We start from the raw sequence: 19,140 nt of genomic DNA on the forward strand, positions 1-19,140 counted from the left end.
CAAATCGTGAAAGTATACTCCAAGGTTTCTAGAGAGAGTAATTAAAATGTTCCGAAAAATTACCTTATTTTGAGAAGTTATCTACAATTAACTTTTGTAAAGAAAAAAACAACTTAATTCGACCAATTATTTCCGAGATGGAACCCAAAAGAAGTAGAGTATACGCTCTTCTTGACATTATAATGAGATACACTGGACAGAAGATCAGTTTTAAAACAACTGGAATGACCTATTTTGTTGATTAAGCTCCCCTATCAATCAATGTCACAAAGCATATCATTTCTGGAATGATGTTAGGGGTCGTTGAAAAATGAATAACGCCTTATTGCGTCCCGACACCCTCAAGATTTGGTGCAAATCAGTACTTGGATATCTTAATAGTGATGATATTATGGCAACTATGTATGACAACAGGACTCGGTACCTGGGTAAAAGGCCAAGACACCCCAGTCTGAACAGCTGGGCAGACTTTTGCCCTTGAATAAAGTGGGCATCCTCTAGCCCAGACTGTAACCCCTTGGACTACCCCATATGGGGCACAGTAGAAAAGAAAGCCTGATCGACCTTGCAATCAAGTGTTGAAAACTTGAAGGCCTTTATTGAGAAGAAATGTGCCGATATGTCCGGGAACTATTTCGAAAACACGTGTAAGGTGGTCAGGCTCCAGATGTAGGCTATGATTGTCGCCGATGGAGGCTACTTTGTAAAATAATTATTTATGCATGTTGAAATAAAGGATAGAATGGTTGAAAATTTTCATGATTCGCTTCCCCACACTATACAGAATAAAGATAATAACAGGATATTAAAACTGGTTAAATTAAGTATAAAGTCCATAGAAACCCCAAAATGTTCATTATCTAAATAGACGTACAATGAAATACCTATACACCAATCCTGTTTGTGATTAGGATGCAAGCCAACATTATAAGATATTCCCTTTATTCTTTTTGAAAGTATCTAATATAAAATGTATTTTCAATGTAATGAGAAGCAATTATATATAATTTGGTGTAGATAAAATCTCAGCTCACTGAAAATGGCATAAATGTTGGTTACTACAATCTATCATGCATTTAGAGGTACAGACTTTTAATCTTTTATTTTAATAACAATTTTCTCTTTCAAGGTAAATGATTTAAAATGTTTCTTGTCTGTTGTGCCATTGAAATGCCATGATTAATCAAATCATTAACGAGCCAATTTTTCCCTTCCAAACAAAAAAACATATGAAATCACAAAAACTCTTGAGTATTCGGATGATAAATGTAATAACCCGTCTTAAGTCACATTTAGACACAATTTACTTTTTTTAGTCATAATATGTGACAATATTCTTAATAATTTATTTTACTTTTCAGACCAGGAACTTAATGAGGAGTTTGGAAAAGCCGTCAGCAATCTCTCTAGTGAGTTCGAAAATGAACTCAGTGGCGAAGAAGATGAGGAGGAAGATGATCCATCAAAACGTCAAAATCCTTTAGTGAGGTAAGCTGAAAATTCAAAAATTACTCTTTATAACATAATACGCAGTAATAAATAAAAATATACAGGGCTTGAAGATGAAATCTCTTGTATTTACAAAAAAAAAATAACATAAAATCCGTATTTTTTAATATTTTTACTTGAAATAAAAAACAAAGTCATTGTAGCTCATGTGTGTCTTGAGGCTCACTCGATATAATCGCTTTCAGCATCGATCACGGTATCTGAAGCAGGATCAGGCTTTGATGACAGGGCATAGGTGTGAAGTGATCCTTGATAGCAGCCACAAAAGCTACCCTCAGTATTCAGATTTTAATGGACCACCCGGTAATCATAAAGTATAAATACGAGTGTATGTGTTTATGAATGACAGCGAGTCACACAGGGGACTCACAGTGTATAATTGAGGATCGATACGAGAATTATTCATACCTGTATGTTATGGGTAGATATAGAGAGGGATTTTAATTTATTTTCTTCTTTGCTAATAGCTGTTTGTAGAAAATTTAATGAGAAATTCCTGACAGCTAAGCTGTTCACTTTGAAACATTCTTCTAATGCATTGGGTTACTACTATGTTTTTCGGTTGGTCTTTTCTTTTTTTTTTTTATACCATTGATAAAAAAAAAATATTAATGACTTTCTATCTCCTAAAGTTGTATTTGACCCCAGATTTAGATATGTGATATCTATACATGATAATGGTACATGCTGATTTGATGGATATTTTACATAAACTATTATTTAATCTCTTGATATAACATTAAACAACAGTTTTTCCTTATAGTTATAACAATATAACCTTATATCTTTACTGAATAAGGAAGTAAAAATGTATTACATAAGAAATTATTGTATAGTACCAATAAAAAGAAAAAAATAACTTTTGAAAGAAACATATAACTATATGTTGTATAATAATCATCTTACGAAATAATATAGATGTATAAAAACCTTAATATATTTTTAAAAAAACGAATCGGGACAACTTGACGAGTAAAATAACTATTACAAAAATGCTAACCCATATTTGAAGGTGTATTGCCACATATATCATATTCGTACAGGTGTTTATTTCCAAGAGCTTTGTTTTAACCTTGAATCAAGTTAACCAGTAGTGTGATGTTGGTCCTTATTTGCTTGGTACAGTCCAGTCTATGGACCAGTACTCTCAGTACTACAACTGATTTAAAAAGAAGAAATATAGTGGAATGAAATCATCAAAGACCTAATTTTATTTGTTTTTAGGACTCAACTAGAAAGGACTGCAGTTTTCAGTTCTAAACACTTTCATTCTTTCTTTCTATGCCCCTCTATTCAGCCCTTCAGCACTAGTTTTTAATACCGTGCGGTCCATTAAAATCTGAACACTTTGAATTTTAAACTTCAACAAGATATAATTTATTAATAACAATAGAATTTCAACAAAGTTAAAACTATAAATAAATGTGCGTCTCCGCTCTCTTAATCATTAATGTAGCTGCCCTTAGCGGGAATGATGGCTTCCAGCCGGAGGCGAACGGCTTGCCACCCATTGCAGATGTAGTCCTCTGGTATGGCCTTCCAATTCTAGCTGACAGTAGTTTAGAGAGCCTCGATGTTAGGATGACTGGTACTGGAGGCCTTACCCTCAACATACACCCAAAAGGTGTGTGTCGAGGGGTTAGGCATTAGTACTGTAGGGGAGCCTAAAGTGTCAAAAAAGAGTTCAAAAGAGCCTTGGAACGGAAGATATTGGTTACTTTAATTGCTGGTGTAGAAAGTGGCCTCTCTACCCTTTCTTTTCTCGACATGTACGTAAGCTAGAAAGCTCAGATTTTAATTTTAAAGTACCACCCTGTAAAATTTAATATTTTTTGGAAGGCCAAGGTTTGAGCATTAAATAACATATTTTACGAAAAAATTCAAATGAGTAAACACCGCCGTCGTAACAACTAATTTAATATTTATAGAGAATATTTTTTATATACCTATTTATGTTTTTTCCTCATAAAAAATCGTCTTTTAAGAAATCCCAAATGAAAATTTTTTCCCAAGGGGACGAGTTATTACTTGTAAAAGTAAGATCTTGCAAACTACAGGGTACACAAGTTAAATCCAAAAAAACTTTTGACGGCGAATTTTGAGGTAAAAGTAAGTTTTTGCAAACTATGGGTTAGACAAGGTAAATCCAGAATAACTTTTATGGCGAATTTTGAGACTTTTAGAGGTTATGTGATAAAAATTTCAAAAACTTGCGGCATGTTAAATATGTTAGATGTCTAATTTGTATACCGTTTTTTTATTATCTCATCGTCCAAGCATGGACACAGTATGAAAAATTTCCATTATCGAAGTTTGCCACGTGGGACACTCTGCATAGAAGATAATTTCCTTCTTGAAATATCCGAAATCCTCAGTTTATGACATGATTAAGGTTTTTGATGAGGAGGGAAATACTGAGAAAGTATCACATTTAAGAAGATCTGATAAAATTCGTACTAAAGATTCATAGCTGACCTGTAACGATCAATTGACAATCATCCAGACACATAAATCGCTAGGTTGGCCAAGGACCGCAACATGACAAAAGGACCATTAAAAAAGCCATCAGGATTGACTTGGGTTACTTGTCTAAGGTCAGACCATCAAAGGATCTGCAAACAGAGCAGAATAAGGCAGACAGAATGAGCATTGGTATTTACCAAATGAAAAGCAAAGTGGTTAAGTGCTTTATTTTAGGACGAGCAAACTTCACCATTGACGCCAAGCATAATCGTAGAAACGACAGATGGATCCGTCTGGACCCTGAAAAGTCCAACCAATCATCCAAACAAAGAATCCGGGTTTGGTTATGGTCCTGGTAGTCATCAGCACAAAGGGACATTTTATGCCCCCCTCACTTCTTCCAAAAGGGCAAGGAGATTTACAAGGACATGGTCATGCCATGGATGAATGAGTTCACTGATGGGACGATATATGCATCCCAGCAAGACTCAGCACCTACTCATAAGAGCAAGATTGTTCAAGAGCTCTTAAAACAAAATGTGTCAATTTTTGGCACCCATTATATTGGCCAGCCAACAGCCATGACCTCAATCCCTGTCATTTTTACCTGTGGGGCATTGTAGAAAGGATCGCCTACAAGAATACTTATGTATCTCCTATAAAAGTTATTTTAATTAGCCGTTAAAAATTATTCCAGATTTAACTTGCCACCCTGTAGATACATAAAATGAAAGTTATCTACATCATGTGTCTGATTTAGAATATAAATATAGTCTAAGGAAATGAAACTATATTCAAAACACATAATTTAACATTTGTTAGCTGATTGTGGGAGAAAAATAAGACAAAATCTTATTTAATTTTGAGGAAAAGTCATTTTAACAAGTAGTTTGAATTTCTAATTTGCAATTTTATGTAATACATAGATCATATATATTTTTAAATTGTTGGTTTTTAACTTTACCAAATGAGTACTTATACATAAAGTCTATGATGATAATGTTATCATCTCTGCTAACACGTTATGTTTGTTAGTCTCTTACCAGGATTGCAGATTAATTTACACAATTCAGGTTGCAACTAAAAAAATATCTATTTATGATCGAGGATGATTTTGCTTATGTTGTTATACTCATAACAAGTAACACAATATTAAAAAATATGATGACTAGGGATGTCAATATTACCTAAACTGCACAGAGTTTATTTTCTTTTAAAAGGCCATTGCCTTACTAGGCTTAATGTAACTATTTAATTACAAATGCCAATTTAAAAAAAAGTTGAAAAGTTGTTTTTCTGCTTTATTTTGACTATAGGATTAACAGAGTTCGGATTAGCTGATTTAGATGGTTCCAAACGGTGTTCTGCCTCATCTTCAGTTCCTCCTGAGCAATTGAATCAGTGCTCACATGACAGCTCAACTCGACAATTTCATTATTTTATCGATATTTTCGACTTCTGTTACCAGAACAGAATCTTTGGAACCACCGCTTAGCTAATCCATTCGTTACTGTATTGGGTTCATTAACAGCAGACATTTTTTTGCCCGCCTTCCCCCCCCCCTTTTCACTTTATTCGTAGTGATACTGAAGAAAGTATCGGATTTTTTCTTTTTTTACTTCCATTTAGAAATGCTGAAACACACAACCGGCTTCACCAAACACAAAACTCTAAATGAACTTTTTTAAGTTTTAAGCATACATAAAGATTTTTTATGCTAAGTATTAATAGTGAGATTAAAATTCATTACAGCCATCTCGTGAATAACGCTCAGAACTATTTAATTAACCTGGTATATATATATTATACGTGGAGACCCATGATGACGCCACCATTATATAACTTGTCCCCCACTCGCAAGTACAGTCCAGTACTGGTGGCTAACTACCAAATGATTTTGGGTCCTTTGTCTATGTTTTTTGTACGAAAGTTTGCGTGATATAATAGAAGTAACGACGTTTTTTATGGTAAAAAAACAACGTAAAGGTGGGTTCATTTTAGTGCTTACACACACATTAAGTACGCATATCTTCTTCTTTTTACCTCGGCTGTTGTTCACAAGGATAACGGCGAAATAGCCGGAGGTTTGTACTGTACAGAGTGCCCATCTTGGTTTAATATGCAATAAAAAAACATGAAACAGCTTACTATTGGACAAACTTTTGTTCATTTGGCCCATGGATATAGCCACCAGGTCCATTTAGTTGAGTAAATTGAATAACTAAACTTGGAATCGTTTTCAAGCTTAACAACTCTTGACATGAACGTCTAGAACAAGTTAACCCTCTGTTGTTGTTTTTTATTGAATTTGTATCTATAACACTCCAGACCGGAGATACGGAAGTCAAAGAGAAAAAGTGAATGTCTTAAAGTGAACACAAAGGAATACATGTAGATCACGAAGGACGTAGTCAAGCCTTGGTTCGACTATATTTACCCTTGGGAGGATTACGTATTGCAATATATAACTCAGTATAAGTCTACATTGGCGTTAAAGCTCAAATATGTTCTGCGGAGAAATTGATAGATTTCTGGGGTTAGTCAAATGCTTTCTTGTCCAGATAGCTTGCCTCTTTTTTATATCACATTCTACAAAATCTGGAGAAAATGGGATGTTGTATCCCCCAATTCAAGTTATAAGCTCTGAATGCCTCTATTGGTGAGTTTTGGCCTATAAGTCGGATGAGGTTGTAGTTAGTGCCTATTCTCTGCTTCCAGTCCATGGTGATGCATGGCGGTGGCCAAAAGTTACATTTTTGAAATTTAAATGTAAAGGTATATTACGTATTTGTAATAGGAATTTAGGCTCTGCACTCTTTAAGGTTCTAGATCTAGGCACACATGCTTTGAGATTTAAATTTGTTAGACCAACAGTGTACTATAATGCATTAAAAGTATCATTCAACACCACCCTCATAGGTCTAGTTATATTTCCTCAAGAACTGAAGGATTATAGTGCTTTTGTTTTTTTACAAGGGAGGGGGGGAGGCTAAAAATAGCATTCATTTAGCCATTCATCAAATTCTTCATTTTTTATCACCAGCTAAATGAGGACCAAAGCTAAAACCAAGTGACTAAACCATATGCACAATTTTTGTCCAAACTTAGTTGACAATGACCTTTTTGTCTACTAAGGGTCTGTGGACATAAATTTCTCTTTATCTGACTTCGTTACCTCCATTAACTCAGCCTATTAATTGAATTTAAAAGACGTTTTCTACGAATATGATATGAGAAAAATCATAAAGGGCATCTCCCGAGGAATGTATTTTCCAAAAAGCAAACAAATTTAGACCGACGGAGCAACTTAGCTCAATGAACAACTCACTCCCGAGAAATTATTCTCTTAGGCTCAATGTACGAAAGTTCGATAATCTGTCGTTCCTAGAGAAGGATATACACATGGGCTGAAAATTCCCGTCTTAACAAAGAAGCCACCTTTATTTTTGTTCAAAATTGGCTTCTATTAAATTATTATTATTTATTCGCTTTATGAGGCGAAGTTTCCATAACACTTTTCAAGCTATTGTTCAGCTTGAGTGGTACTTTTTTACAACAAAAAAACATTGTAAAATAAATATACAATATGGTTTTGATTCATTGTTTTAGAAATAACCAAAGTACCTTCAAAATTAGCTCAATAACTCACAAACCTAAGAAACGATTTTAATGACATTTTGACAACTGTCTTTTGAAGTTTGGAACTAAGTAAAAAAGGAGGTGAATTAAAAAATATAGACCTATTTATGTGTGAAGCATGGAAGTTTTCAGTCCATATGTTATAAAGACTTTAAAGACAATTAATTCCTAGATTATAACAATAACTGTTCTGATTCAATAGTTATATTATTTTATCGTCAATTAGTTAAAAGTAAACAAATTTGCATAAAAAGGGATTATTCCTCCTAGACGTGAAATATACCTTCAAGTTGCGTGATTCCTTCTTGCCACACTTGTATAGTATCTAGTCGAAAGCTCAAGGATAACAAAACAAAACAAAAAATACGCCTATATTTCCAACATCACCATGGAAATTCTTACTAAATGGAAATCAGCTATACCAATTTATTAGATATCTGGTAAAAATACTATATATTTATTCTAGTAATATCTGACGAGTATTTATATACAATTATAATTTTTAAGAGGGTGAGGACTCAAACATTAGAATAATCTTCGAGACATCCTAGCTCCAGTTCTAAAAGTCTGACAATTTTGTACTTGGTGTCATTCGAAAGAACTAACAAAAAGCTACAATTTGATGTTTGTTGAAGCAACAACTAAAACGGCAGAGGCTGTGAGATCTAATACACGAACAAGTCGATCTCTGACAAGAAGATCTTCACAGTGGACGCTGTTCCGTACCGGAGAAATGATTGCTTCTTGGCTGAATCAAAAACTCAGGTCAAGGGATCCTTCAGTACCAAACATCATGCTCAGATCATTGTCCTCGGCGTCGTGGAGTCCGATGATAATAAGATACCCCTTATTCCTTCAAGGCCAACGAGAAAGTCAACATGGACGTCTAATACAAGATCCTCAGGGACTATGTCTTGCTATGGTTGAAGAGCCCGTCCTTCGGGGAAAACTATGTGTTTACCCAAGACAGTACTTCAGCACACACGTCTAACACACGTTGTGCAGGAAGAACATGGCTGCCTTCAGGTTGGCAGACCGCTGGACCTCGTTCTCACCCGACGCGAACCCCCTAGACTTCGCTGTTTGTTCCATTTGGGAGAGCAAGACGAACAAGACTTCTAACCCGATCTTTTAAATTTATTCTAAGCATCATTTGAATGAGAAATAACGGAGTACTTAAATCAACATAACTCCCACCAAGAGTATACTTATCATAAAATGTATTAAAAAATTGCATCCAACATAATAATTATCAAAAGTAGTGCAAAGACAAAGTATAAATTTATATTGTGTACTTGAGATTTTTTCAAGTAAATCTCTTTTTTATGCGTAATTTATTTATAACAATGAAGTGAGGGGGGACAATACCGGAGGGTCTCGAAAATTTGATTTATTTGCAAGAGTTTCTTTTATCAATACGCAACTTTTGAGAAAAGAGGAATGACGTATCTCACTTCATTCATATTATACCCCTAGGGGAATATATTGAATAAAAAGTGTAGAAAATTGTTGAATTACCAACTTCTGCTTCAAAAGTTTGCCTTGAAAATGATAGAAAATAAAAAAATGTAGAAGTGGAAAATTTTGAGTCCTCACCTTGCATATTAAGTCTATAAAAGTTGTTTAAGTATCATCATTTTAAACGTGAAGACATTGAAACAGTAACTAGATGAACAAATGGAGATACTGAAAAGACGTATCTATACCATCTTTATGATTAAAAACAGAAGTGATAATTGAACAAGGGCCTAGTATAATGTAAAGGGCTGATGTGAGGCGTAAATTGAAAAGTGATAAAATAGAATTAAGGTAATAAAGTTTTTGAGAGAAGATGACGCTTCAAATGTTAGGACATCAAACAAAAAGAATGGTAGTAGATTAGGTGGAAGATGAGGCTTATATTAAGCTTCAGAATTAGATATTTGCGGAAAAATATTGTACATTCAAAATATTGTTAAGTTTTTCATGTCCTCAACGCCTTTTTGGTAAAACTTTTGCCCTAAATCTTTACACATATTTTCAATGCCCTATAAATCAGGTCATTCATTTTTTTCTTTTTTTTCCATAGTATCCAATAAATGTTTCAATATTATGATGAAAAACTTTGTACCACAACAAAACAAAAAAATAAGAGTAATGACTGTTCAATCTAGAAAAATACAAACTCAACATCCTTGCGAAAAATAATGAATTCATTCTATGAACTGATTTACCATTCGGTATCAATATTTATAATAAATATTAGGATGGATTACTCAATATCAGTATGGAGTAATCCATGATAGTATTTTCAAATATAAATAACGATTACAAAATTGAAAAAGAAATTATAAGTTTGTTCTAAAACGTTAGTTTATTGATGAATTAGTCTACATCAATTGATCATTGATGAATGTAATCATAAGTTAATCCAATTAAAAAAGATTCATAGTAATCATATCGAAATATAATGTAATGAATAAATAACAGGAAGTAAAATTTGAACTTTCTGTCACAATAAAATCAAAGACCCAACTTCATTATGTGCCGATATGAGGGATATTAAATCAATTTTACAAGAGGTGAGACATGTAATAATTTATGTGAAGTCTTCTAAAGATTCTCCAATACAAAAGAAACATAATAATCTACGAAGGACCTGAGAATATCATTAATATGTTGTGGATATTCCCTCAAAAATGTATTCCTCCGATGAGGATTAATAAGAGGTCCATCCTCCCTACTCAATAATAAAGGCAATCTGCGATTAGAAGTTAGATCTGAAAAGGACAGAAGGAAATCCTCTATAAAAAATAGCTTTTCGACATAATTTAATAATACCTGATAATTGGAGCACTCTTCCAAGTATTACCTACGAAAATTGAAACGTTCCCACAAAATCTTTCACCAGACGATCCACAATTCTATAATTGATTACATTGATAACAAATGAGGGTGTTTAATGAACGATGTGATAATAAGTCCCTGCCTCTGCATACGTGATTCAGGACTTATTAACACGAATTAATTATTTTCTTAAATGATTGTTATTTATTATACAAATTATTTATGATATATTTTTAAAAGGCTCTATCGAGGAGGTTGTATGGTCAATGTTTATCCAGGTGTTAAATAATCAATTAATAGATATAGTCACTGTAACACTATAATGTTTACTTATACTTTATCAATGCAACTTCATTTGACGTATTAAAGGAACTTTTTTTTAAATAGACAGAAATTGACCACGTGGTCGTCGTTCCGTTCAAAATGATGAACGAAAGAAGGGAAAGAAATTATCGTATGACAACCTGATTATAATAAAATTTAATTTGATGTTTAGCAGTTATTAGACCAATACTATTTCTACGAAAATGAATAACAAATTCCAATTATAAGTATGTATTGCATGTGAAACATGCAATACATCATATGAAACATCGAACTGTTAAACATTTAGGCTATATGAAGAATTGGCATTTAGTAAAAAAGATCATAAAACTAAATTTAAATTTGATTCGTATTTTTGGGAAGTGCGAAGGGGGGAATTAACAAAAAAAAACACGTGGTTTTTATTTGAAAAATTATCCAAGTGGTTTATTAATGACTCGTTAGCATAGTTTGACCTCAAGTTAGAGAAAATGATTCATTGTGTACCATAATTTAAACGGAAAAAAAAAAAAGCTCCTGAAACCTCAGTGAATTGTATTGCCAATATAATATGTTCTACTTTTTTTTTCTTTTTTTAATGTTGTTCCTTTAATTGGTTAGATGGAGTATCAGTATCACATTTACTACAACTGGCTTAGGAATATTCTCTAGGAAAAATCGAGGTTCAAACTTACTCACATTGAGTTCAAGAGAATAATTTCTCCGAGCGTGTTGTCCATTAAACTACGTCGCTTAAGAAACATTAAATTTGGGTGTTTTTCAATTAATATTAAAAAAAAAAAAAATAACTTAAATGAAATTAATAAAACTTATATCGGATGTATAGGTTATATTTGAAGTGTTTAAGTAAAAATGTTATACTTTTTGTAAGTGATGAGGGATATACCCAGAACTTAAATTTATCGTAATTGATTAAAACCTTTTTCTCTGAATAGGCTCATCGTAAAATTAACCAAAAAACAGTCAGAGGTGAAAAAAAAGGATTTGACTCTCGATATGTTCCAGCCAAGCAGATACAAACCCAACGATCTGGATCAAATGGCTGAAGATACAAAATTTTCCAAACGTATGATAAGATAAACCAAATATTACTTACCCCATGTAGTGATGTGTCAGTCCTTATTTATTGGGTCCAGTCCAGTCTCACGACTAGCCCTTAAGACTATCACGACTCTCAGTACCAGAACTGATTAAAAAACGTCATCAATGACTGAAAATTAAGAACTGGACCGAACTGAGACTAAACTAGACAGGATTGCGTCTTCAGTCCTTAATAGGAACGACACAATATTTACCCCATGTTCCGTATTTAAAGCAACACATTTTTACAGTAAAATATTTTAATAAGTATAGGCCTGGTTTGTTATTAATAATGTAGGGTGATAATGATGTATCTTTAGGGTTTTTCTTTTAATTGTTCTATCTACAACATGGTCGAAATGCAAGCAAAAAGAAAACTTGTGACTGAAATGTCATCCTGCAGAAAATGTCCGAAGGAAATTAGGGGAGATTATTCAATTAAAAGATAATCAATTTAGCAAATTATAAGACGCTATAAAATTAGTAGAAATGTCAATAGAAAGCTGGGCAAAGGAAGAAAGTGGAATATTTGTTCAAAGGATGTAGTGAAGCACATCAAAATCTACATTGTATGGTCAGAGAGATGGCTAGGGGAATGGCTATGTCCGCAAGAACCATGAATACGAATGTTAAAGTAAACCTAGGAGGTAAGTCAAGGAACAAAAAACATTTGATTAATGGATATAGAAAACGTCATATCAAAATTTATCCTCAACGTCATAAGAGCAAATGTTTTTGCAATATTGGCGGAAAGATTTCGAGAGTTGACAGAGAATCCAACAGCCTGACGGACAGGTAAAACATGAGCTGAAATATTCTTGTTTTAATGTTACACTGAGTCTTGACGGGAAAAAATACGGTTCAAGCTAAGGACACTTTTTCTTTGTTAAGCCCGATACTTTTCAACCCATGTGTTATATAAACATCAAGAAGCCTTACAGAATTAAACTCAATTTTAAAACCAAACATGCTGCTTCCATGATGGACTATGGTCTTATAAGAGATTTCGCATAGAAAGACATGTAAACCACAAAGTTTCTTTTCACTTACATTTCGACCATGTTGTAGATAGAAAAAATATCTTAAAATAAAAATAAACCTCATTATCACACAACCCCAGAATAACAAAATCTGTTTCCACTTATTAATTTATTTTATTTAAAATATGAGCTGCTTTAAATATAGATTAATACTATATAGATTAATGCTAGTTCATATATTAAATAACCCTGTTTTAGGAGAGGTTCGGTGTTTATATCGAGCTTTTAAACAAGAATGTCCAAATGGTATCGTTGACGAAGAATCCTTTCGGGATATATATGAAAAGATATTTCCACTGGGAGATGCAGGACAGTACGCTCATTTGGTTTTTTCTGCTATTGATAATGAGAGAACAGGTGGAATTACATTTGGAGACTTTATGGAGTTCCTATCCGTGATTTGTAAGGGCACAACCCATGATAAAATTCTATGGGCTTTTAAGTTTTATGATGTTGACAAAAATGGATTTATCTCAAAGGATGAAATGGTCAAGGTTTGACTTCTACATTTAATAATACAAAATTCATATTAAAGTTGGGCCGTAGCTAGGATTTTTAACTTTTATCAAGCTAATATTTTTAAATTTCACGAAAAATTTGGAAACCTTTTTGAGTTACTTTTTTTTATTCCTCTTATAATGCAATTTTTTTTTATTTGCATCTAAATATTAAAAACATAACTGCATTTTTTAACATATTTATTAAGCTGAAAATGAATTAACATTTTTACAAGATGACTGTCCTTTACATGAAATCTTTCAAAATTGGCAAACATCATTTTTGTCAAGGGGACAAAACTCTCCTCCTACAAACTAACAATACCAATACTTAGGATTGTGGACACTAAGCATTTTTTTGCTTCATAATATTTTTACATTGTTTTTATTTTCTAAAGTGTAACCACGAGTGTGTGTGATCATGAATGACAGAAAGTAACACTGAGGGTTTAATATGTAAGAGTAAGTCCTTCTTGTAATTAAGAGTAGTCGATTTGAAGATCGAAAAGATGTCTCTACCCTAATTCGAAAAGGAGTGACAGGGGTGTCCGCCGGGGGGTAGGGTAGAGGCCCCCCAAATATGCAAATTTCCAAAAAAAAAAAAATATTTTTACATATAAAACTATGTAATTTTGTAATATTTTTCCATTAAACAAATTTTTAGTGGTTTTTATTAAAAATATTTAATATTTGAAATAATTAAAGTATATATATATACATTCAGCTGCAGATATTTGAAATGTTTTCCAAAAAATAATCCTTTAATGGATTTTGGAGGTTTATCACCAAAAACTTTAATATTTGAAATATAATTTTTGTTTTGTTTTTCTAAAAAATTGAATTGTTGAAATTTTTTGTGAATAGCTATGGATTTAATTTCTATAAAAAACTATGGACTTTTGAATATTTTTCAGTAAAAAAAAATTTTACTAGTTTTTATTGGAAAAAAAATTAAAAAAAAAAAAAAAAATTAATTAAGAAAATTATTTTCAGCTTCAGATTTTTGAAATACTCTCCCAACAAATCCTTTTTTGTGAACAGCTATAGATTTTGGTGGTTTTTTACCAAAAAATTTAATATTTGAAATATAAAAATTTAACTGTTGTTATTTTTTGTGAATAGCTATGTATTTTTTAAACTGTATTTTTTTCCAAAAAAATCAAAATCCCCCTCCCCAAAAAAATCCTTCTGTGTTGGATTTTTTTTTCATCTCAAAACCTTCATTAAATCTATACTGTTTTTCTCTCTAACATTCTTCAAATTGTCAAGATTACCATTTTATTTTTTGGTTTCCATTTTTAAATATAAAAATGCTTACGATTTACAACCCTACCTATAGTCACGGTCCTGTATGCAGTGCTGACATAGAACCAAATTAATATTCTTAATTTTTCATTACAATATAGGTATCAGACTCGATCCATGAGCTAATGGGTGTTAATGGAACAACGCCTAAAAGTGGGTCCAAGACTGTTAAACACATAGAACAAGTTTTTGACACAATGGACCTAAATAGTGATGGAAAAATTACAATAGAGGAATTTATTATTTACTGTACCAGCAATCAAGAAGTCTACGAGTCTATGACATTTCTTACTAAACAAAAAGTTGTTTAAATCAGCTATTAAGAATTTGAATTTAAATATATATATTTTTTATTGAAAAACAGTATTTTTAAAAAATGACGAGATATTAGAAATAGGTAAGAAATAATCTAATACTTTATATTGTTTTGCATACTTCTTTATTGAATAGTCTTTCTTCTTACCTTAATACTTATCACTTGCTCTCAAAGTTGTCAAGATTTACTCATAGGGGTCCATATAGAGCTGTCAGGGTTAAATTTTAACTGTATTTTTTTTTTTTTTTCAAAAAAGTAACTGATTTGAAATTGCAAAACATCCAGGATGATGACCTTGAGGTTATGATCAACATATAAACGCCTATTTGTATATTTTAAAGGCATGTTTGCTGATGTTCTGACTAAGGAAGATCAACTCATACTATAAAATTTAGGAAATAGATGTGATGTCACAAGAAGAACTATTTCATCAAATCAATTTTACCAAATCACATATAAAATAGACATTTAATTAATTTTATTCAAAGTAATTAATATTTATGTAAAATAAAATTCGCGTTTGCTAAAATATATGGATCCCAAATTTTTATTTTGTTAAGGTAGACCTCTAACAGCTCTTTATGGCCCTAGGGATCAATAAATACCACTTTGAAAACCAATGCTCTAGAATAATAAAAATGAACTTTCTGAAACTGTTTAAATTTGACTGTAATTTTACAAATAATTCCTCATATTTTATTTATTAACGAATTCTAATACGATTTTTTCTCATTCCATTAATTTACTTTCAGTTACAAGGATAGTTGTTTCACCGATATTTCAAAATTGTTATGTAATTTACAGATAATTAATGACATTATTAATGAAGAAAAATATTAAGAAAAACCTAAACATCTGAGTTTTACTCACTCCTTTATAACAAATTCAGCAACAAATGAACGAAAAAAGAAATTTTAGAAGATTTATTCGTATAAAGGATTGATTTTAATTTAATATAATTACTCTTAAAAACTGTTTAAATTTTGCTTCCAATTAAATGCATAAAAAAAATACTTTAGTGATGATTTAATGAGAAATTTTTGAAAAAATGTTTTTATCCAGTATGTATGTATATGAGGTTCGTCAACACAAAAGCAAGCTAGAATGATTTTAGTCAAAATTGAGCATGGATTACATTTGTTTTCTTTTACGAATTATCGTCAATTCCTAATTAAAAATTATTCTCATTAACCGTAGCCAAAATAAAGTCCTGAACTATATCTAAAACTCTTGACTATCTTAATTCATCCCACAAATTTTAAGAGAAAGCACATTCTTGACTAAAATATGTTTATTAAATATTGGGCTATATATACATGAAGTGAAAAAAATGAATTGGGATTATATCCTCCGTTTTTTTGTTCAGGATTGTTTTTATGTTGATACACCCCATGTTTAACATTTTCTCGTAGTATCTTACATAAATTAATTTATACCAGATATTTCCAGCATATTTTTTGCTATAATAATATGTAATATTTGTTTGTTTTTTAAACAAAGATTTTATGTCATCATATTATATAAAAAACGACGGAAATAAATTCTTATTAAAGTCACTTAACCTTTCTTTCTTAATATTAAACTAATAAAAGCACTATATACAGAGGGGGCTTAAAACTTCTTTTTGATTTACAAAACCTATGGACCCTAGTAGTTTAACATTGGATTCCATTACTCAGTAGTCAGCAGAAGGAGGGAGGTGAGAAAAGTGAGTTGTTGGAATTGCGTGGAAAAACATTTCACTCAGTCTTTTGGATGGATCTCTCCGAAGAAGCAATAAGATATATGGATCTGCATCCATCTATCCATCCTTCCTGTAGTTATGAATATCCAATTCATACCCATTCTGATACTCTCTTCAATGTCATGGGTCTGTTCAAGGGTTCTCTACTTTTCAAAGCAAGATTATTTAAATTCAACCGCCGCTACTTCTCTCAGCATCAAGGACCCCATCTAATGCCCTATCATACCCCCTGGTCCACGGGTTGTGCAGGTGAACTGCTGGGATTCTAATTTCCTGAGCTCAAGAATCTCATCTAATGCGCCATAATACACCCTGCCCTTGGTGAAGAGTTAATCGCTTAATAAGTTTTATTCACAGCTTCTCCCCCCCCTGAAAGGAAATAAATTATGCCAAAGTCTAACAAAGCTTTTGTCTACCACTATTGGTAATTATGAACTTGGAAATGAGATCCTTTACGGGTTCTGGAGAAACGACTCGACACTGAGGATAGCTTGCAAAGTTAGAAACACCTAGTTTAGACTCTCCTTGAGATTATGAAAAAAGTTTTTATTAACTCTTGATTTTTGGGTTGATTTGAATTATGACTTATTTCACTAAGTTGAATGCACGGGTAGTTAATTTGAGTTAGTCATAAGACTGTATTCATAATGCCTTTAGAGTATGTGCGATATAAAAAAAAATGAAATAGTGGGCCAAGGACCTGAATATTTCATGAGAGAACAGTTGGGAACTAGAGTTTTTTGAAAATGTGATCTTACGCTTTAAAAAAGATCCCGAGCCAGACTACAAATAATGGACAACACCGTTATTAAAAAAATTAGGGAGCTCATTCATGCCGGTGATGTAGCTCGGGTAATCGTCAATGCAATTGTTAATTTGGCAAAAGATAGGGCTACAAATTCACAAGTATCTACCCACTCTATACCCCCAATTTATTTTAAGGAGTACCTGCAGCCTTTGCTGGACAGCTCCTCAAATTCCAAAGTCTTGAAAGAAGCATTCTTAATGGCCCGGGAATCGAAAATCAAGCCCCTCGAAGTCCATCATCTCTCCTGGACCTAGAAATTTCAGAACAAAATACTTTAATGCATTCAGGTGCACCATTTTTTTTATCCACGACGATAAAGATAGTTCTGCAAGACTCATTATTTTAACCGCTTAAGAATCTCCCACTTTTGGCCCAGTTTTCAACTTGTTACGCAGATAAAACCTTTAAAGTTGTACCCCAGTTATTTCACCAACTTAATACTATCCATAGTTTGGTGAATAGGAACGTGAAATCATTAGTGTATACTTTAATGGCCACAAAATCCGAAAAAAGTTACACAACACTTCTCCACAAATTGAAGGAGTGTGAGCCGAGTCTAGATCCTCTTTAAATAATGACAGATTCTGAAAGTGCAGCCATTAATTCCTTCGCCAACATTTTTCCCTATTCTTCCCCAATGGAATACGGTTTCTTTACTTCATTTCTAACAATGTCTTTTCAAATCGATTAAGTCTAATGGTCTTCAATCCATCTACAAAAATGATCCTAAATTTGTTTTGAAAATGCAAATGCTCGCATCTCTGGTTTTTGTTCCCCAATGTTTGTGGAACAATACTTTGAACATCTCATCTCTTACAATAATTATCCAGAAAAATTGTTGCAAGGACTACAATTTTCAAGATATCTGGATTGGAAGGCAGATAGGTAACATTAGAAGACGGACCTGCGCTTCAGGCATGTCCTTTCTTATTTTCTTTCATTCAACCAGGGAGGATAGTTCAGAAAAGAACTACTCGTTCAAGGATGGATGGTATCGTAGGAGCCTCTCCCCACTACTTGAAGGATTTAGACATCCTCAAAAAGAACAAGGAAAGAATGAATCACTGATTGAGCAGCATGTTGTGGGAGGAGAAATTCCTATAAGAAAGAAAAAATATAAAGATACCTCTCTCAGGATCCAAAGAATTGTTAGTGATTTCAATAATCAAGATAATATACTTTCTTTTATTGTAAAGAAAAATATTTATTCATTAACATTATTTTAAAAAAGATCTATTTTGTTAGTTAAAAGTACGAATTTATATATATATATTTTTTTTTTTTTTTTACAGTTATCTAAATTTAAATGTTAATGTGATGTTTAATAGTAATTTATATATAGATATATTGGAATGAATCTATAACTGTATTCATTATTATTTATTAGACTAATATTAATAAATAAAAATACTCATAAACGACTAAAACAGTCGGTATTTAATAGATACATGGTAATTATGCTATTATTATATTATACAAATCAAAATTAATAAATAATAAACTGTGAATAAATTTAAGTGACACAACGCCACAGTAATTCTCAATCAATAAATCATCATCACTACGATACAAGATCACAAGATCCGGTT

At 32.2% G+C, this 19,140-nt stretch overlaps 1 protein-coding gene and 1 long non-coding RNA gene across 6 annotated transcripts in view; both read left to right on the forward strand.

The window, feature by feature from the left end:
- LOC121121834 (neuronal calcium sensor 1) overlaps window positions 1-16,555 on the forward strand; it is a 202,557-nt gene extending 186,002 nt beyond the window's left edge. For all 5 annotated transcript variants that reach the window (XM_040716826.2, XM_040716829.2, XM_071889952.1 and 2 more), the window contains 5 exons: window positions 1,362-1,488; window positions 11,697-11,827; window positions 13,080-13,375; window positions 14,785-15,080; window positions 15,752-16,555. In XM_040716826.2, coding sequence (XP_040572760.1) covers window positions 1,362-1,488; window positions 11,697-11,827; window positions 13,080-13,375; window positions 14,785-14,994 — 764 coding nt within the window. In that variant the 3' untranslated portion in view covers window positions 14,995-15,080; window positions 15,752-16,555. The remainder of the gene's footprint in view (window positions 1-1,361; window positions 1,489-11,696; window positions 11,828-13,079; window positions 13,376-14,784; window positions 15,081-15,751) is intronic.
- Window positions 16,556-16,679: 124 nt separating this feature from the next.
- On the forward strand, window positions 16,680-19,065 carry LOC139905937 (uncharacterized). Its single transcript, XR_011781096.1, has 2 exons — window positions 16,680-18,436; window positions 18,501-19,065. It is a non-coding gene; the product is annotated as an uncharacterized lncRNA (long non-coding RNA).
- The last annotated feature ends 75 nt before the right edge of the window (window positions 19,066-19,140 follow it).

This window comes from Lepeophtheirus salmonis, chromosome 7 (assembly GCF_016086655.4).
Source record: "Lepeophtheirus salmonis chromosome 7, UVic_Lsal_1.4, whole genome shotgun sequence".
Taxonomy (NCBI): Eukaryota; Metazoa; Arthropoda; class Copepoda; order Siphonostomatoida; family Caligidae; genus Lepeophtheirus; species Lepeophtheirus salmonis.